Source organism: Scyliorhinus torazame, chromosome 4 (assembly GCF_047496885.1).
Source record: "Scyliorhinus torazame isolate Kashiwa2021f chromosome 4, sScyTor2.1, whole genome shotgun sequence".
In the NCBI taxonomy this organism is placed as follows: Eukaryota; Metazoa; Chordata; class Chondrichthyes; order Carcharhiniformes; family Scyliorhinidae; genus Scyliorhinus; species Scyliorhinus torazame.
The window spans coordinates 129,855,334-129,876,790 of NC_092710.1; the positions used below are offsets into that span (position 1 = coordinate 129,855,334).

Here is a 21,457-nt window from a genome sequence, read left to right on the forward strand (position 1 = left end):
AAGATGACAGATCTGATCTATGTGACACATCTGCTCACAGAGCAAATTCACTAATTTAGTCATTGGCGGAACCCTTTGTGTTCTGCTTATTTTTTGAATTTAAGCATGTGTTGAATAAAGTGAAAAACATGCATACATTGCAACCAAAGACATGTATATTCCAGTTCAGAAAAAGTAACAGTTTCAATAATGTAAGAGCTTAGCAGTTAAACAGGTTAACATGGCGGTAACATTTCTACCTTCATAGACAGCCTTGAATCCTTGTGCGCTGACTGCAAAATCTGTGGTGAACCAGAGTGTGAGGATTGAGCCTGTGCTGACAATTGGTGATGGAAGTTGAAAGCCAGTCACCCTGAGAAAACATGCAAGATGAAGAGAGTAAACAAGAAATAATAACCAAGTCAGTTTGCACTTGTAATCAGAAATCAAAATACTTGTCTTTTTAATGTATTTTTTGCTACATTTTCCCAATATTTATTATCTGGAAAAGAAGAATGTCCAGGGGAGAAGGAAAGGGACCACATCTAGGTGAATTGCTCCTTTAGAGAGCTAGCACAGACACAGCAGGCTAAATTGTTTTTCTTCTGCGCTGTAACCACTCAATTATTGTACATCAAAGAAAAGCTGCAGATATGGAGAATTTAAGTTCTGTAGACCTCAACTTCCCAGAAGCCAGTATGTCACAGTTAAACTACAAAGTAGAAGTTATCATTTGAGATTTAACAATTGGATTTCTGGAAAAAAAATTTTAAATCACATCATTCATGCCATCCTTGAACACAGCTATTCAAGTACTTTTGAAGAATAGTCATTGTAATGGTGGGAAATAGTGGCACAATGAATAATACTGCTGCCTCACTGTGCCAAGGACCCAGGTTTAATTCTGTCCTTGGATGACTGCGTGGAGTTTGCACATTCTCTCCGTGTCTGCATGGGTTTCCTCTGAGTGCTCCGGTTTCCTCCCACAGTTCAATGATGTGCAGGTTCGGTGGATTAGCGATGCTAAATTGTCCCTTAGTGTCCAAATGTTAGGTGAGGTTATGGGGATAGGATGGCGTTGTGGGCCTAGGTTGGCTGCTGTTTCAGTGGGTACGTGCAGACTCGGTGGAGTCAATGGCCTCCTTCTGCACTGTAGTGATTCTATGATTCTATGGTAGACAATTTGCAACTTAGATAGCAACGTCCCATACCAGGGGCTGGTTTAGCACAGGGCTAAAGAGCTGGCTTTTAAAGCAGACCAAGGCAGGCCAGCAGCACGGTTCAATTCCCATATAAGCTTCCCCGAACAGGCGCCGGAATGTGGCGACTAGGGGCTTTTCACAGTAACTTCATTTGAAGCCTACTTGTGATAATAAGTGATTTTCATTTCACTTTTCATTTCATTTCATATCAATAAGATAAGATAAATGACCAGGTAATCGTTTCTTTTTCCACCCGTGTCTTTTGAGATATAAATATTAGCCGGGCTACTGAGAAGATTTGATGTTCAAAAACTGCCATGCAATGTTTTAGATTCACTTCAGTGGACAGACAAGCCACAGTTTAACAGTTTATCATGAAATAACACATACATACATAACTGATCAAGCCACCTGACTGAATTGTCGCTACCAACAAGAAAGATGCATTGAAATAGTGCCTATTCAATGTCAGTTTGTAACATCCTCATATTTGATCAAACCATTTAGAGAACTCGTTATTAGGTCAATTAATAATCCCTACACTTCAAGGCCCAATGAAGATCTGAGTGTTGCTTGATTTGCTAGATTTAGCTCAATTAGTTCATTTCTGGTGAACCTCATAGATTCTAAATATTTTATTGCAAAAAATCTAGCTGTGTATTTTGGGAATGGAAGGGTTCAGGTAAGTGTTTTGAAACATGGAGCAAACTGTTTAACATTTTATTAAAGACTGACCATTGTGTGTATAGTCTGGGCTTGCACTCAACCTATCCATGGTAGAATATCGGTCTTTTTAATTCAGAAGCTACCTTTAGCTGCACAGTGCAAACACAGTCAAGGAATGACATGTGATGAAGCTGAACAAGGTAAACAATTCATAATGTCCAGTGGTAGGTCTATACTGGTTGAAGATTTGGAGCAAAAAAAAAATACTATGACTATACAGTCAAATTTACAGTATAATCCATAGCAGTTTTTCACCTGAGCATTTAAACCATTTAGCTTCAAACAATCCGTGTTTTTTGTGTTATCAAGAGCCAACAGCACATAAAAAAATACAGAAAATCAATGTTAAAAATATGCAGCATTTAGCCACATGGAAGTCAATGACTAGCTCCACATCCGTACTGTAATGCTTTGAAAATAAAAATGCTTTTCCTGAAACTGCAGTTTAAAGGACACCATTGTTACTCAGTTGAGGTCAGGTCTGCTGCTTATGTCAGCCAATCGAGTCATTCCCATCTGCTGGAGGAGCGCGAAGCAGAAGGTGACTTGTATTTTCAATCAATGTCTTCCTCCAGAGTGAATCTTCTTCCATGCTGTTGCCCAGCAGAAGATTACACTTTCCCAAGCACTTCTCAGTTGGAAATGTCTGTTCAATCTCATTCATCATGACAGATTTCCGTAACTCCCTATACAGGCAGATGCAGCGCACAGCGAAACAAAAGTGGCCTGACTTTATTTGAATGACAGAAATCCTAGACTATTTAATCTGTCATTAACTTTAAAGTACCGGGTAGCATGTCACTAGTTGCACATAAAGTTCTTAACCAGATATTTGAATGAGTATTTACTCTCATTGCTCTCATTTACTCTCAATCTCGTTTTATTAGATTTTGAAAGGGATTTTAAATCTTGCTGAGGAATTAGGGACATTTTAAGTAATGATAATCTTTTATTGTCACAAGTATGAAGTTACTGTGAAAAGTCCCTAGTTGCCACATTCCGGCACCTGTTCGGGTAAGCTGGTACAGGAATTGAACCCGCGCTGCTGGCATTGTTCTGCATTACAAACCAGCTGTCTAGCCCACTGAGCTAAACCAACCCGTAACATTTTAAAGTGAGAAAAAGCAACTTCATTCTTTTTAATTTCCGTGGAGAACAAATCTTTAGATGACTACACGATCCTAGTTACATTATGTAAAAAGCGTGAGTTTTGTCTTTTTCCTCAGCTGTTGCAAAGTCTTCTTTTAAGTTTAACTATACAAGGTATCAAAGCATAAACAACCAGGAGCTCTCATAGACTGCAAATTGGGAATGCTTTCCCTCATTCATTCTGCTTATTGACACATCACAGAAGTGATCATTCCCTTACGCAACCTGTTATTGTAATAAAATGGTATATTTTTGTGGGGTGGAAGGAGGCAGGCTGGAGTGGAGAGTTTTTTTCCTTGCAGGACAGATAAAAACATTTGAATATATTGAAAATAATTGTCACAGCGATGAAGCATGTTTGTCTATGTTGTATTTTGATACTGGCTTTTTCTTTTCCTTTATATGCAATTGCTTACTGACCAAAAGCAAGGTATTATGACGCATTGGTAGCATCCCGACCTCTGGGCTAAATGTTGTGGTTCAAATCCCACTTCAGGACTTGATGACCGCAGAAGGTGTGTTCATAACGTGACCAGACAGGTTGCTTTCAGCCTGTCTTACCTTCCGATGCGCCTGATGGCAGAGGGCAAGAATGGGAGAGATTTCTGGTCAGCCACCACAGAAGGCAACAGCAAACCACAGCAGTACTTTGCCAAGCATGATCACGGACTAAACCAATGGACGTCCATGGTTGCAATGTGTCTGAAGGAGGAAGGCAACAGACCAAAAATAGTCAAATACGTTTTGACAGACAATAGGCCCAAAAAGGGCATTGAGGAAAATTCTGACTTTGCAGGATAGGACAAATCAGGCAATACTGGATCAATAAACCTTTGCTGATTTGGGGAGAAATATACAATAAGAGGCTGATCGAATGTCAACCATTTACACCATCCTGTAAAGTTACCATTACCTCAATCACAACTCCAATAAGTACATGATGGAGGAGTCTGCCATTCAATTCAAATACCAGCATACAAGCATTTTGTGGGCTTTGTTTGTGTTTTTGTTTCACTGGCAGCTGTTTGAGTTCAGAGAATCTATATTTAAATTTCTTTTCACCAGTCAAATGTTATTAGGATGCCTCAGCCTGCATTTTTCCGATTGACTAGTGTTTTGAAGCTGTCAGGTTGAGATACAGGGGCCAAGGAGAGTCTTTGAAAGGACTTGTAAAGGCCATGGGCTGGACTCTCCGTTATTGGGACTATGTCCCCACGCCGGCGTCAAAACGGTGGAGTTTTACACCAGAAAAACTTGGCTTAAAGGGACACGAATTCCCAGCCCTGCAAGGGGCGAGCAGGGACCCAAAGTAAATCTCGCAGCTTTTGCTGCAGATATGGGCCCCCTCATTTCCAGGTCGGAAGTCGTGCTTGCGCATGGCGGCAGTCCCCAGCGGCCATGCCGTGCTCCATGGCCTACTCGGAACGTGGAGCTAGACCCAAGAGAGAGACCCCCCGATCGGCCGTGTGCCCGACCCTCAAACCCCGCACGAACATTCCCTGGCTGCCTTTAAGGCCCCTCCTGGCCTCCAATCCGCCCGCCCCCAAACAAGGTGGTTGTGGACTGAGTCCACACACGCCACGCGAGTATCCCGACCGGCTGGAGCACATTAGTTCCACGCCGTCGGGACTTCGGCCAGTCGGGGGCGGAAAACGGCTGAGCGGGCCTCTGGCAATAGCCCCAGCTAGGTCCCAGGCGGCTTTTCGGGGCCCGCTGAATTGGTGAACTGCCGCTGGTCCCGATTTCTTGCAGGAACATGGATTCTCCGCCCCCGCATGGGCCGCGATTTTGGCGCGAGGGTGTGGAGAATCCAGCCCCATGTTATTCCTAATGAACCTGGCGATGAAAGTTGTGGGCAAGGAAATGTTGATGGATGATATTTGGGAAAGTAGCTAATGTTGAAACTCATGGAACTGAAGGCAAATTGTTGACCTGGTTTGGGCATTGCTTAGTGACAGGAGACAGAGAGTAGGGACAATGGACAGATAATCTAATTGGCAGGATGTGATGAGTGGTTTCATAGAATCACAGAATCTCTACAGTGTAAAAGGAGGCCATTCGGTCCATCGGGTATGCACCGACCCTTGGAAAGTGTCCCCTACCCTATTCCCGTAACGCAGTAACCCCACCTAATCTTTTGGACACTAAAGGGCAATTTAGCATGACCAATCCACCTAACCTGCACATCTCTGGACTGTGGAAGGAAACCGGAGCACCTGGAGGAAACCCACGCAGACACGGGGAGAAAGTTCAAACTCCACATACACAGCCACCCGAGGGCAGAATTGAGCCTCGCTCCCTGGCGCTGTGAGGCAGCAATACTAACCACTGTGCCACCGTGCTGCCCATAGGAACCTTCAAGGATCTATGTTGGGGCCTTGACTGTTCACAGTATTTAATCATGACTTAGGTGATGGAATAGAAAGACACATACCCAAATGTTTTGATGACACAAAGGTAGGCAACATTGTCACCAGTATTGATGGAAACATAAAATTATAAAGAAATATTAATAGATCGAGTGAATTGACAAACTGTGGCAAATAGATTTTAATGAAGACAAATGTGAAGGTGTATGTACCAGGTAATTTCAAAATAGGTAAAAGCTCAAAACAATGAAGACTCATAGAGACTTGAGTTGCGGGTACATAGACCATCAAAGGTCATAAACAGGTACAGAAAAGAATTTTTAAAAAGCCAATGAGATGCTGATCTTTATATCTTGAGGAATAGAATGCATGCTACAGCTGCACAATTTTCTGATTCGACCACACTTGGAGTACTGTGAACAGTTCTGGGCACTACACCCGAAGAAGAATATATTGACCTCAGAGGGAGTACAGAGCAGATTTACCAGAATGATATTTGAACTCCAAGGATAAAATATGATGAGAGATTACACAAACTAGGGTAATATTTCCTGGAATTTGGAAGTTTGTAAAAGATTAAGAGAAGCAGATTGGGCAAAGAGCGGGAAACTCTTTCCGCTTTTCGGGTAATCGAGGGCTAAGGGGCATTGACGAAAAATTAAAGGCAAAACTTGTGAAATCAGGAAAGACTTCTTCAGACAAAGTAGAAATTTAGAAGTTTCTTCCACTGAGAGTAATTGATGGTAAATTGAATGCTGATTTTAAATCTGAGATTGATAATGTTTTGTTAACCAAAGGTAAGATGGGGTATTGGCAGACCTAGGTATTTGGAGTCAGGTTGAAGATCAGCCATGATTTCATTGAATGGTGAAGGAACAGAGCTTTTTAAAAAATATATTCTTTCACAGGATGTAAGTATCACTGGCAATGCCAGCCTTTGTTGCCCATCTTTAATTTCCCTTTGAGGGCATTTAAGAGCCAACCACATTGTTGTGGGTCTGGAGTCAGGTGTAGGCCAGAGTAGTTATGGATGGCAGATTTCCTTCAGTAAAGGACATTAGTGAGCCAGCTGTTTTTTTTTACAACAATCTGTAATGGCTTCATAATAATAATAATCACTTATTGTCACAAGTAGGCTTCAATGAAGTTACTGTGGAAAGCCCCTAGTCGCCACATTCTGGTGCCTGTTCGGGGAGGCTGAAACGGGAATTGAACCCACGCTGCTGGTCTTGTTCTGTATTACAAGCCAGCTGTCTTAGCCCACTGTGCTAAACCAGCCCATGGTCTCTATTATGGAGACTAGTTTTTATCCAATTTTTTTTTTCAGTTCATTTATTGATTTTAAATTCCACCAGATGCCATGGTAGGATTTGAACCTGTGCCCCCAGAGCCTGGGCATCTGGATTGCTAGTCCAATGGCATTATCTCTACACCACTATCGCCCGAGAGATCGTGCCTGTTCCTATGTTCCAATGCCAGTCGCAAACAATTACATAATGTTAACCAGGGTACTTTGAACAAAATCTTGTTCACACTGAAATTAAATGCAATAGACACACATAACAGCTAATTCTGCAGTGAATGAAATGAAAAAATGAAAGTCACTTATTGTCACAAGTAGGCTTCAAATGAACTTACTGTGAAAAGCCCCTAGTCACCACAATCCGGCGCCTGTTCGGGTAGACTGGTACGGGAATTGAATCGTGCTGCTGGCCTGCCTTGGTCTGCTTTAAAAGCCAGCTATTTAGTGCTGTGCTAAACCAGCCCCTGGTTTCTTACCATTCACTTATTTGCTTAGCCATTTACTATTTTAAGAATCTCTTTGGCAGTTTGCAAATAAAGCCATTGGTGAAGTAAAGTATTTCTTCCACCATCTTCCAGAGTTAAAGAAGGTAATGCTCAGTACACAGTGATAAAATCAGTTAGTCGATCAGGCTCAAAGCAAACTCTGGTTCATTGAAAGTGATGGAATCACCTACAATAGTAACGTGAGTGACAATTCAAGGAAAAATACCTGGAGTAAAATTCCGCAATGTAACCAATACTAACATACTTACACATACAGGTCGGAATTTTCCTTCCATTCCCGCTAGCAGGATCTTCCGGTCCCGTCGATGGCCAGCTCCTACCGTAGGTTTCTCAGAGGTGGTGGGGTGCATAAAACGGGAACCCTGTTGACAGTGACCCGAAGATTCCTCTACCGGCCAATGGCGGGTTTCCTCCGCTGCTGCGAAGCACACAGGGCGCGATCGACCAGTCACGCTGTGCCTGAAAAGCTGTGCACTGCAGCACAGCCAGGCCAATAGAAGCAGAGAGACCCAGCAGAGAGACCCGCCTCCTGGGATCTACCAGCTCGCAATGCCTCGTGAAATCTAAGGCAATATCGAGAGACATTGCAATGTAAATTCTGCCCAATGTGGGTGGGATCATTTTTAGGCAAATTTGCATATTAAACTGAGACAGCTAGTCTCACTGTAATTTGCAGTTTCCAGAGATACCTGAGGTGTTGGGATCTATCCCCTTTGCCTTGAGGACCTCGGGCGAGTGCCATTCAATGCTGGTCTCCACAAATGAGAACCAGATGGAATGGCACTCGTGGGGGTCTTTTGGGAAATCAGAGGCCCCCAGGTGCATGCCTTTGGGCAGGGTGGTACTCTGGTACTGCCGGTGCCACCTGAGCACCCTGGCAGTGCCAACCTGGCTTGCTGACAGTGCCAAAGTGCCCAAATGGAGGTACTCAGTGTACAAAACTAGGCTATGTGTGGCTTTGACTGCATGTTTGCTGCTGAGGCCCCCTATCTAGCTGGGGTGCTGTTTTATATTGTTGTGTTTCTTGGTGTTGCGAGCATCAGGAAACAGGTGCTAAACGCCCTCGCTATGGGACTTTGTTCCCATTTAGTTAAATCCTGCCCACAGTGTCTCACATACAATGAATTACTTTGAAGTGCTATTACTGTTGTTATGCAGATAAATCTGACAGCTGCTTCGCATGCAACGAGAATCTAGAAACAACAGTAAGCTGAAAAACCAGTTCATCTATAACTGGCCCATATGTGCCCAAAGGTCAGTGGGTTGAGAATTGGCATCTTCAGTCACATGAAGACCAAAGTCAGAAACTCGCAACCCTCAGTAGATTTCATCTCGGATCATGGGACAGCCAATGACAATGGCATTTTGATCATGACATGGATAATTCCCAACTCCTCCTGGAATTTAAAAAAAAATAAATTTAGAGTGCCCAATTCATTTTTTCCAATTAAGGGGCAATTTAGCGTGGCTAATCCACCTACCCTGCACATCTTTGGGTTGTGAGGGCGAAACCCACGCAAACACGGGGAGAATGTGCAAACTCCACACGGACAGTAACCCAGAGCCAGGATCGAACCTGGGACCTCGGCGCCGTGAGACAGCAGTGCTAACCATTGCGCCACCGTGCTGCCCCGCACAAGATCTTTAACATCCATCCGAATCATTAGAAGCGACAGATGGGCTGAATTTTAATGTCTGATCTGAATTATGGTGCCTCCAACCCTTCAGAACTTCCTTGGTACTGACATGTCAGTCTCTGATCTAGGCCCATCCTATTTCATAGAATTATAGAATCCCTACAGAAGGAGGCTATTGGCCCATCAAGTCTACACCGACCCTTGGAAAGAGCATCCTACTTAAGCCCACACCTCCATCCCAGCCCCGTAATCCAGTCACCCCACATGACCTTTTGGAAACTAAGGGCAATTTAGCATGGCCAATCCACCTAACCTGCACATCTTTGGACTGTGGGAGGAAACCGGAGCACCCGGAGGAAACTACGCAGACACGGGGAGAAATGCAAACAGCCAGTCACCCGAGGCTGGAATTGAACCCGGGACCCTGGAGATGTGAGGCAGCAGTGCTAACCACTGTGCCACCGTTCCGTCCCAAATTCAGATGAAGCAGAATTAGTATAGCAGGAATAATATGATTTAGGCATAGGTTAAATCACTCTGTACAAATTTCCACAAGCCACTTAGAGATAGAGCACAGCTCTGGTAAATATTGGTTCTCAACCCCAATATTAGGGGAGAGAGCAAAGAGGCGCACAAAGTTGGAAACAAACATTTAGCCACAAGAAAGGAAAAAAAAGAGAAATCTGTTCCTTTACACCTGACAGGATTGACAGAGACCAAGAGGCCAAGGTTTTCTGTTCACCCTTCACCCTGAGAATCGGCTCTATTGGGATCTGAGAACAAAGCTGATTTAATATTCGACGAACAAAATAATTCACAACCAAATGTTTGCTTGAGTCCATTTAGAAAATTAGGCCAGTTATTCATATACAAGTTTAAATTGTATGAGCTCAGATATTCTATCAATTTAAAGTAGCTTTTGCTCACACCAAGAAAGATTAGCAGACCAGCATTGGAGTGTAAAATTACTTTGCAATTAATCTGGTGATTGCTAATATTTATGCCATGCCATATATGCCAATATGCAGTCATTTACAAATTTTAAGAAGAGGAATGCTTGCCTTCATTGGCCGGGGCATTGAGTATAAGAATTGGCAAGTCATGTTGCAGCTGTATAGAACCTTAGTTAGGCCACACTTGGAGTATGGTGTTCATTTCTGGTTGCCACACTACCAGAAGGATGTGGAGGCTGTAGAGAGAGTGCAGAAGAGATTTACCAGAATGTTGCCTGGTATGGAGGGCATTAGGTATGAGGAGCGATTGAATAAACTCGGTTTGTTCTCACTGGAACGACGAAGGTTGAGGGGCGACCTGATAGGTGTCTACAAAATTATGAGGAGCATAGACAGAGTGGATAGTCAGAGGCTTTTCCCCAGGGTAGAGAGGTAAATTACTAGGGGGGCATAGGTTTAAGGTGCGAGGGGCAGGGTTTAGAGTAGATGTACGAGGCAGGTTTTTTACACAGAGGGTAGTGGGTGCCTGGAACTCGCTGCCGGAGGAGGTGGTTGAAGCAGGGACGATAGTGACATTTAAGGGGCATCTCGACAAATACATGAATAGGATGGGAATAAAGGGATACAGACCCAGGAAGTGCAGAAGATTTTAGTTTAGTCGGGCAGCATGGTCGGCACGGGCTTGGAGGGCCGAAGGGCCTGTTCCTGTGCTGTACTTTTCTTTGTTCTTTGTTCTTTGATTGCAGCATAATAACTGCACTATTGCACTACACAAATCCTATTTAATAGATCTTGTATAATATTTGCAGTAGATTGTCTATTAGCATGTTTCACATGTTGTCATTAAAGGACATTATTCCCCTGTGGCATCAAGTTGTTGTACATTTTGCTTTTGACAAGAGAAATGTTTTCTCGACTTAGCCAGCAGCCAGAATAGAGGATTTAATTTCCAATGTAGTGACTTGATGTCACTCCACTCTTTCTCTTTATTAGCAATGACATTCCTTTAGCCAGGGTTGTCATTTCAACTGGATCACCTGGGCACGAGGAATTATACCAGATTTGAGTCGACTAAATCAAGGTCCTATCCAGAACATCCAAGCGTGGATTCTAGTATGTTGGCCAAACAACAGAAATAGTGGTATCTGTAGAGATGCTTGCTGAACAATTTCTAAACAACCCCATTAAGAATAGTGTGAATGGAAGATCAAAGCAGGAATATATGGTGAAAGCTATTCGGCTTTTCGCAAAACAAAAAAATGTTGTATGGTGCTGAGGTTTAATTAAATACTGGTATAAGTTGTTTCATCAACATTGATCATAAAACTCTATAGCCCAATCGCATGCACTTGAGGTTGATGGTGAACAATCAGGCAATTGATGGAGTAGTGGGAGAGAGGGATTGTTCCATCCACATTTTCATCCTTTACTGCAGCACATCTATGGTAGAAAAAAGCCTGGAGGTGTTTCAAATCTTCAACAGCCAAAAGCTTCAGGTGGACAATTCAACTCTGCTTCCTTTCAAAATTCCCAAATATTTAACTATGCATTTCCTCCACTTCACTTGACAAAGCATCTGGTTGCATTGGACATAGCAATGGTCATATGTCCTGAGAGGAGCTAGCTTTGATACTGAAGAACTATGCTGACCACTGCAGCAAAGATAATCTTGTGCAGCTATGCCACTGATATCTACCCAACAATGCTTCCAGGTATATTTTATCCACCAAACAGTCCAGTGCATTAGTCTCCTAATCATCAGCTAAGTGGTGAGGGAATAATCAATGATGCCAATAAAAACTGACCATTCACCAAATGATTGATTGCTGACATTAGATTGGGTACAGCTGATGATCTACTCACATAAGTGCCAGGCAATGACCATCTCGAAAGAGAGGATCTAATCATCACTCCTTGACATTCAATAGCATCACCATCACTGAATCCCTCTGCTGTCAACATCCTGGGGGTTACCATTGACCAGAAACTGAACTGGAATTGCCATATTAATACTGTGGGTACCAGAGCAAGTCAAAGGCTAGGAATCCTGCAGCAAGTAACTCAGCTCAAAACTCCCTAATACCTATCCATCATTAACAAGGTGCAAGCCAGGAATTTGATGGAATTCTTTCCACTTGCCTGGATGAGTGCAGCTCCAACAACACCCAAGAAGCTCAACACCATCCAGGTCAAAGCAGCCCACTTGATTGCGACTCCTTCCACTAATATTCAATCTCTCCACCACCGATGAACAGTGCCAGTTATGTATACCATCTACAACAGTCATTTTCAAACTCAAGGTTGTGACCTGCGGCGTTTCATGGGAGGGTCGCAGAGTGATCGGTCGCGGTGTTCCCAGTCACGGGAAGAAGTGCCCAATGGCCACGACCGGCTTTCAACAATGCCGGCCGTCCCATACATGCGTGCCCCATTCAGAGGGATGAAGCAGTGCACAGTAGGGAAGCCCACCTTCTCCACACTGTTCCAAGAGCAGACTTTTTTTTAAAAATCGATTAGTCTTCCCGCCAGAAGCGGCGGCAGAGAGCAGATCATGCGCCCGATATACTGACGTCATGTAATCTGGTGGCAAAATTACAGAGGAGAGCTTCCGCTGCTTTGTAGCTGCCAGCAAGCAACAAGATTGTGGGAAGATGGATCTTTTTGTCATAAGGAAGAGAAGGCCAGAGCCACAAACAGGCCAGGATCGCAAACTTAATCTGCTAGAGAAAGCTTCACAGGATAGTCCACGGCAGGACAAAACAGTGCTGGTGTGAGCTGGTGTAGGCGACACGGTAGCACAGTGGTTAGCACTGTTGCTTCATAGCTCCAGGGTCCTAGGTTCGATTCCCGGCTTGGGCCGTTGTCTGTGCGGAGTCTGCACATTCTTCTTATGTCTGCATGGGTTCCTCTGGGTGCTCCAGTTTCCTCCCACAAATCCCGAAAGACATGCTGTTAGGTAATTTGGGATTCTGAATTCTCCATCGGTGTACCCGAACAGGCCCCGGAATGTGGCGACTCGGGGCTTTTCATTGCAGTTTAATTTATGCCTGCTTGTGACAATAAAGATTATTATATTATGATAAGGACCGCTGCGGAAACAACCCATATAGAAATGTAACATTGAATAACAAAGCAAGTTAGATCGCGAGGATCAAGCAGGCTTACCTGCCACATTAAAGGTAAGCGGAAATGGTGGGTCGCAAAGTTCGGATGATGTGGGTTGTGAAGTCCGGGTGGCTTGGGTTGTGAAGGTCGGTGGCGTGGGTCGTGGAGGTCGGCTGGAGTGGGTTGTGAAGGTCCCAATGGTCAGCCGGTTGGTGTAAATAGGTCCCCGTAAATAAAGTTTGAAAAACACTGATCTACAAGATGCACTGCAAGAACTCATCAAAGGTTCCTTATGCAGCACCTTCGAAACCCATGAGCACTACCATCTAGAAGGACAAGAGCACCAGATATCTGAGAACAACATCACCACCTGGAGGTTCTCCTCCAAGTCACTCACCAGACAGACTTGGAAATATATTGCCTTTCCTTCACAAATCCTGGAATTTCCTCCCTAACAGCACTGTGGGTGTACCAACAGCTCAGAGATAGCATCAGTTGAAGAAGGCAGCTCACCACCACCTTCTCAAGGGCATTTAGGGATAGGCAATAAATTCTGGCCTAGCCAGCGATGCCTACATCACATAAATGAATTTTAATTAAAAATTAGCTCACCTCTTGACCCCACAATGCTTCTGCACCATCTCCAAGACTGATGTCAAGAACCTGGTGGAATACTTACCACATATTAAGATGGATACAGTCACAGTAATAAAGCGTGGCACCATCCAGGATAAAGCAGTTCAGTTTGAAACCCCTAACAAACTTACTTGAACCGCACCTCCGAGCGGCACAATCCCTACCATCACGAAGAACAAGAGCAGCAATATCATGGCAATACCAAGTCCATTCAAGTCTCTCAGCATCCTACTGTTCCGTCATTGTCGCAGAGCTAAAATCTACCAAACACAAACACAATCAGCATAAGGACTGCAAGATCTAACACCACCACTTTCTCAGCAAAATGAGCTCACCTGAGGAGCCTTGACTACATCTTCCACATCCAAGGATCAAATATAGAAAAAAGGTACCAGAATAAAGCAGCTCCAAGTTTTGAAGATAAGTACTAATTTTCACATGGTCCTTTGGAGGCACTGTTGGGATCAGCCAAGGGGGTATTTTCATTTGAAACTAAATCCTACCAGAATGCCTCCAATTTCACAGAGTGCAGCTGGGAAATTCATTCATGTGGCAAAGCATAACAAATTGGTAATTGCTGTTGAATGAAGTGATGTTGCCATCTCACCTGTTACCATGGCACACACAGTGAAGGTGGCACCTTACAAATGGGACTTAGGGACTGTTTTTAAGTTGCCCTCACTGCAGTCATCCTTTACAAAAAGGCATGCCCTTTTATTTCATTATTTTAGTTTCCGTTCTAAAGATGTTTCCTGTACATGGAACCATTTGCAGAAGCATACAGTACCTTAGATTAGAAGGTTTGAGAGCACATTATGGGTTTGATTGAGATTTGAAGGAATTTGAACTATTTCACCAGCTGGATGGATCCATCACAATGTTAGTTCACTGCACTGCCGGGAGAGGAAGAGCTGCTCATATGGTTGTGTTACCCAGCTTATTTTGACCAATTTCTAGGCCGCATTGAGAGGAACATAGAACATAGAACGATACAGCGCAGTACAGGCCCTTCGGCCCACGATGTTGCACCGAAACAAAAGCCACCTAACCTACACTATAGATCATGAAAAAGTCGACGGCCCACTGTGTGTCGCTCTTTCACCGGACGAATGGAATTAGCAAAGCTAAACAAATATTCGGCTGCATTTCAAGGGCACTTGAGTGCAAATTATAACAAATTATTATAACCTTTTCACAGATCATCAGCGAGGTTTCATTGATAATAGTGTTCAATTTAAACACATTAGAGGGATTTCAGGAGGCTGCGACAAAAAATTCTTCCAATAATTAATGCACCAGATTTTGAAGAAAGTTGAATTTGTTTTCATTGGAGAAAAGATCAAAAGTAGCTCTGGTCCAAATCTTTAAAACACCAATATAGTTACATGGATGTCAGAAAGATTTCTAACCAAGGCCAGGTGTGCATGCCTACAGGATGCAGGATCAAAATGAACCTGCCTCATGCAAGAGGAGATTAGAAGATTAATTCCCACCAACATCATAGGGGGCACGGTAGCACAGTGATTAGCACAGTTGCTTCACAGCTCCAGGGTCCCAGGTTCGATTCCCGGCCTCGGTCACTGTCTGTGCGGAGTCAGCACATTCTCCCCGTGTCTGTGTGGGTTTCCTCCGGGTGCTCCGGTTTCCTCCCGCAGTCCAAAGATGTGCAGGTTAGGTGGATTGGCCATGATAAATTGCCCTTAGTGTCCAAAACGGTTGGGTGGAGTTACGGGGATAAGGTGGGAGTGTGGGCGTAGGTAGGGTGCTCTTTCCAAAAGGGCCGGTGCAGACTCGATGGACTGAATGGCCTCCTTCTGCACTGCAAATTCTATGATCATTGTGGTTTTGTGAAACATACTTTCATCGATGATGATTGATGTTGTTCCAGCAAACTCTTTCAAAAAGCAATTTGGAGACAGAACTAAACCTGGCGATTACTGCTGGCAAATGCTTGGTAAATTCATGTTGCATTCTACTATCTGGTTACTGAAGTACAGGCAATAACACATGCCTTAAATAAAGGGGAGAGTGTGTTACACAATTATCAGCTCATATCACCATAAGTAAATGGAATTGCATTTAAAGTTACGATGGGTTAAAAGGTGTTTATTATTCCATTATGTTTAAGCTGCTTTGTAAAAAGAAGAACTTGAAGTGACATTGAGTATGTTCTTTTAGCTTTCATTTTGAATGAACAGGTAAACGTTATTCGTTAAAATGATGTAGGCAATAACAAATAGATGTATTCATTATTTCAGTCACCAAATAGATCTTATTTATTATTGATTCCCTCTCAGATAGATGTACAAGACTCCATGGCAATCTGGTCTATTGCATTCCCTGCTCCAATGTGGTCGACTGTACATTAGAGAGACTAAATGGCTGGGTGACCGTTTTGCAGAACACCTTTGGTCAGTCCGCAAACAGGAGCCAGACCTTCCTGTCACTTGCCATTTCAACTCACCATCCTATCCACATGTCCATCCTTGACCTGCTGCAATGTTCCAGTGAAGCCCAATGCAAACTGGAGGAACAGCACCTCTGCCTCCCGTAAGGCATGTTACAGCCTTCCGGACTTAACACTGAGTTCATCAACTTCAGAATGTGAACTCTCTCCTCAACCTTCATCCTATTTTTATTTCTATCAATTTACTTTCATTTCTCCCATCGATCTGTTTTCCCCTCACCATTGTCTCACCTCCCCCCACCACACCCCACTAAGGCCATCTGTTCCCTGTTCCAAGTTATCCTTTGACACACTGCTTACCTCTGTTCTGCCATTAACACATACTGATCTCTTAATGTGCTACTATCAGCACCCTTCTTAATCATAGTCACCATCATTTATATTCCCTTTGTCTCTTTGTGCACATAAGTTTTGTCAATCTCCACCTTTTGCTTGCTCTCTACCCAGCCCCATTGCTCCATGCTACCCCACTGCACCCCCACAACAGTATAAATCTGACCCTATTTCCAGTTCTCTCACTTTGACAAAGAGTCCTCCAGACTCAAAATGTTTGCTCTGTTCTCCCTCCAAGGTGCTGTCAGACCTGCTGAGATTGTCCAACAGTTTCTGTTTTTGTTTCATCCAGCATCCACAGTAATTTACTTTTATCTGGTAACTTATCCAATTTCCGTTTGTAGAACCTCACTGTGCACACATTGGCTGCTATATCTTTCCAACAGTGTAACACTGACTACATTTCAAGTATTTCAATGGCTTAAAGCACGTCGAGACGCCCTGAGGTAAATAGAGGCAACATATCAACATAAGAGGCGGCATACTGCAGATGGTCTAACACTTCTGTCCAATGTGGATACAGATTTATGAGAAATCCGTGATAGTACAGCTGTTAGCTCCTGCTGCATAATCTGAATAACTGCTGCCTGGTAACCTGTCTGTGTGTCTGCCTCCATAACCTCGCTGCTAAAATCTGCCTCTGTCTGCTTCTCACATAAAGATGAAATTCAACGACTGAGCCACTTGAAAACATTCCCAATAACAAACTACCTCACCCCCAATCCTCAAATTATTTCAAAATTCTACCTCTTACAATGGAACTATTCAAAGTACGCTTCAGAAGAAGGATCCCTGCGATTTGGTATTAGGTCCATGTACCGCAAGTAATATATTCACATCCATGCACAGAACCTTCATAATCGTTAAGTAATTAATGATGTAATAAGTAATGTCTTTGAGACAACATTGTCCGTCTGTTAATTATTCACTTGTCAGTGCAATTCTCACGCACCTTTCAGCAAACTTTGATGTGATTAATGCCCTGATAATTAATGATGTGGAGATGCCGGCGTTGGACTGGGGTGAGCACAGTACGAAGTCTTACAACACCAGGTTAAAGTCCAACAGGTTTGTTTCGATGTCACTAGCTTTCGGAGCGCTGCTCCTTCCTCGGGTGTATGAAGAGGTATGTTCCAGAAACACATATATAAACAAATTCAAAGATGCCAAACAATGCTTGGAATGCGACCATTAGCAGGTGATTAAATCTTCACAGATCCAGAGATGGGTAAGCACAGGTTAAAGAGGTGTGAATTGTATCAAGCCAGGACAGTTGGTAGGATTTCGCAGGCCAGATGGTGGGGGGTGAATGTAATGCAACATGAATCCCAGGTCCCGGTTGAGGCCGCATTCATGTGTGCGGAACTTGGCTATAAGTTTCTGCTCGGCGATTCTGCGTTGTCGCGCATCCTGAAGGCCGCCTTGGAGAACGCTTACCCGGAGATCAGAGGCTGAATGCCCTTGACTGCTGAAGTGTTCCCCGACTGGAAGGGAACATTCCTGCCTGCTGATTGTTGCGCGATGTCCGTTCATTCGTTGTCGCAGCGTCTGCATGGTCTCGCCAATGTACCACGCTTCGGGACATCCTTTCCTGCAGCGTATGACCTGGTGTTGTAAGACTTCGTACTGATAATTAATGTGATGGACCAACAGTCTGGATGTATTAATTAATATAAGTATATTGTACTTTTGTATGTACGGAGGTGCCATTGCTTGGTGTGTGGTGGCATGAGAGGCCATAGAGAGTGGTATGGATGGCCTCAGGTGGCATGGATGGAGCATGAGGAACATATGTGGGGTGAGGGGTAATGCGGGGGACTTTTCTGATTTTGTTATGACTGGGATGAAGTCCCACAGTACTGAGGTGAGCCTTTGAAATAGCCCACCGCCATACATGGCAGACCATGTGGTTGCCTTCAAAGTTTTCCCAAACAACTGACCTGACTGCATCTCACACATACCTCCCATGCTCCTCTCCCCGCACCTAACCAGTGAAAATCCTGACCTCGCAGGCACATTCCCCTGAGTTGGGCGGCTAAGGCAGGAATTCATCCCAACTCCCACTAACTGCCTCGAGAATGCAAATCCAGCCCAGTCATCTAGATTGAGAGTAACATGCACTTGGCTAAGTGTGAATTAGTTAAGGGAAGAGTGCATGATTTATAAAAGACAAGCCATAGGTGGGATCAGCTGGCGGGATTTACCAATGCTGCCAAAGTTGATGGACTTTTGACCGGCTTGTCGCATCCACTGTGGCGGGTCCAGAAAATGCCAGCCATGAGTTTTTTGATGAGATAACCAAGGGAGATTGACGATGAGGATGATACAGCTAATGTGGTGTACATGGTCTTCCATATTGTGTTTTGATGAAGTGCCACATAATGGACTGGATTCTCCACCAGCGGGGTCCTCCGCTTTGCTGGCAGCGCACTCATACCTGCGGATTTCCCGACGGTGTGGGAGTGCCCACAATGGGAAACCCCACTGGCTGGCTGCTGGGATGGAGGATCCAGGTGCTGACTGGGGGGTGCCGTGCCAGAAAACGGGTATGGCAGGATGGAGAACCCGCCAAATAGGTTTGCCAGAAACGTTGGAGTTCATGAACTAAAATGGAGAGTGGTCACAAAGATCCAAAGATGGTTAAGTGACAGGAAACAGAGAGTAATGTTGGCCAGTTGATTTCCACCAAGTTGTACAGTGGGGTTCCCCAGGAGTCAGTAGTAGCACTGTCATTTTTGATATGACTTAGAATTGGGTGTACCGAACACAATTTCAAAATTTGCAGATGACACAAAACTTGGAAATATGATGACGTGTAATGAGGTTTTCAACAGATCTCAAGACAACACACGCAGGCTGGTTGAGCATGTGGCAGATGAAATTTTATGCACAGAAATGGGAAGTGATTGGTAGAAAGATCGAGGAGTGGAAATATAAAAGGTGCATTTCAAAAAGGGTGCAGGAATATAGACACCTCGGGCATCAGTGCACAAATTTTGAAGGTGACAAGGAAGATTGAGAAGGTACTTAAAAAGGCATTGAGTACAAAAAGATGTTACGATAAACCTGGCGAAGCAGTACTGTTAATTCTGGGCATCACGCTTTAGGAAGAAAATGACGCAGAAAAGATTTACGAGAATGGTTCTCGGAATGAGGAACGGAATGAGGGACTTCTGTTCTGTGGATTAGAGAAACTGCGGCTGTTCTCCTTAAAGGGGTAAAGGTTGAGAGAAGATTTGATTGCGGAGATCAAAATCAATGGGGATCTAAGCATAGAAGAAAGAGAGAAACTGTTCCCATTGGCAGAGGGTTCAAGAACCAAAGCACACCAATATAAAGAGAAAGACTGAATGGCAACTTGACGAAAAAGTTTTTTAGCAGCAAGTTGTTAGGAGTGTGCTGGCAGCAGATTAAAGCATGACTTTCCAAAGGGAATTGAATAAGGACCTGAAGAGAAACAAATTGCAGGACTACTGGGTCAGGGCAAGGGAATGGGATTAATTGATTTGCTCAGCAGAAAGCCAACATGGACATGACGGTCCAAAAGGCAGCCTACAGTGCTGTTGCAATTCCATATTTCCAAAACTGCTGCTGAAGAACTTGCCTTGCGCCGGAAAATTCATTTGACATTTCTACGGTGCCATTTTGTCAATTAATATAAAAGATTCCTTAGATTTTCAACATAATGTTTTACAAGTCTGTTTATAGTCATTTTTGTAGCACGGAACTTGAATATTGTTGAAAAAAGACATTGGGCGGGATTCTCCCAGCCCCGTGCCGGGGCGGAGAATGCCCGCAACCGCGCCGCGCCACCTCGACGCCGGCACGCGATTCTCCGCACAGTGGAGAATCGGCGCCATTGGCGCCGGTGCGTTTGGTGCGCCGCCAGTTGTGGGCCGCTCTATGCGGCTGGGCTGCCGATTTCCCAGCCAGGATGGGCCGAGCGGCCGCTCTAAAAAGGCAGAGTCCCACCGGCGCCGTCCACAACTGGTCACAGCGAGCGGGAAGTCTGCGCGCAGGGTCGGGGGGCAGCCTGTGGGGAGTGGGAGGGGGGCTCCGACCCCGGGGGGGGCCTCCGATGGTGCCTGGCCTGCGATCGGGGCCCACCGATCGGCGGGCTGGCCTCTCGCTCCCCGGGCCGATTTTATTACGCGGCGGCCCCTGAACTCCCGTGTCATGTTGCGTCGGGGCCGGCACGTTGAGGGAGGCCACCGTGCATGTGCGGGTTGGCGCCGGCGCCACTGTGCATGTCCTCGTTGACGCCGGTGCCACTGCGCATGCGCGGATTCCGCGGTGCACAGTTCGCGCCGGGATGGGAGGCTGGAGCAGCGTGAACCGCTCCAGCGCCGTGCTGGCCCCTGTAGGTCAGCCAGTCAGATTGAATTAGTGCATTCTCCATGAGTGTCCACGGCGTCGGAAACGCCGTCTCATTTCACGACGGCGTCAACGGGCCGCTGGGAGTTCTGATTCTGGCCCCCCATGAAACGCGACGCCGTTTCCGACGCCGTGGACACTCTGCCGCCGAATGGGAGAATCCGAAGGGAGGGTCAAAGCGCAGAAGAGTAATAGTAATAGGGGACTCTATAGTCAGGGGCACAGATAGGCGCTTCTGTGGATGTGAAAGAGACCCAGGATGGTATGTTGCCTCCCTGGTGCCAGGGTCCAGGATGTCTCCGAACGGGTAGAGGGCATCCTGAAGGGGGAGGGCAAACAGGCAGAGGTTGTTGTACATATTGGTACTAACAACATAGGCAGGAAGGGGCATGAGGTCCTGCAGCAGGAGTTCAGGGAGCTAGGCAGAAAGTCAAAAGACAGGACCTCGAGGGTTGTAATCTCGGGATTACTCCCTGTGCCACGTGCCAGTGAGGCTAGAAATATGAAGATAGAGCAGCTAAACACGTGGCTAAACAACTGGTGTAGGAGGGAGGGTTTCCATTATCTGGACCACTGGGAGCTCTTCCGGGGCAGGTGTGACCTGTATAAGAAGGACGGGTTGCATCTAAACCGGAGAGGCATAAATATCCTGGCCGCGAGGTTTGCTAGTGTCACACGGGAGGGTTTAAACTAGTATGGCAGGGGGGTGGGCACGGGA

At 45.0% G+C, this 21,457-nt stretch overlaps 1 protein-coding gene across 1 annotated transcript in view; it reads right to left on the bottom strand.

The window, feature by feature from the left end:
- Nucleotides 1–21,457, bottom strand: part of LOC140410474 (CUB and sushi domain-containing protein 1-like) — a 3,392,839-nt gene that overhangs the window by 2,486,819 nt on the left and 884,563 nt on the right. The window contains exon 3 of the mRNA XM_072498599.1: nucleotides 240–352. Within this exon, the coding sequence (XP_072354700.1) occupies nucleotides 240–352 (113 nt within the window). The remainder of the gene's footprint in view (nucleotides 1–239; nucleotides 353–21,457) is intronic.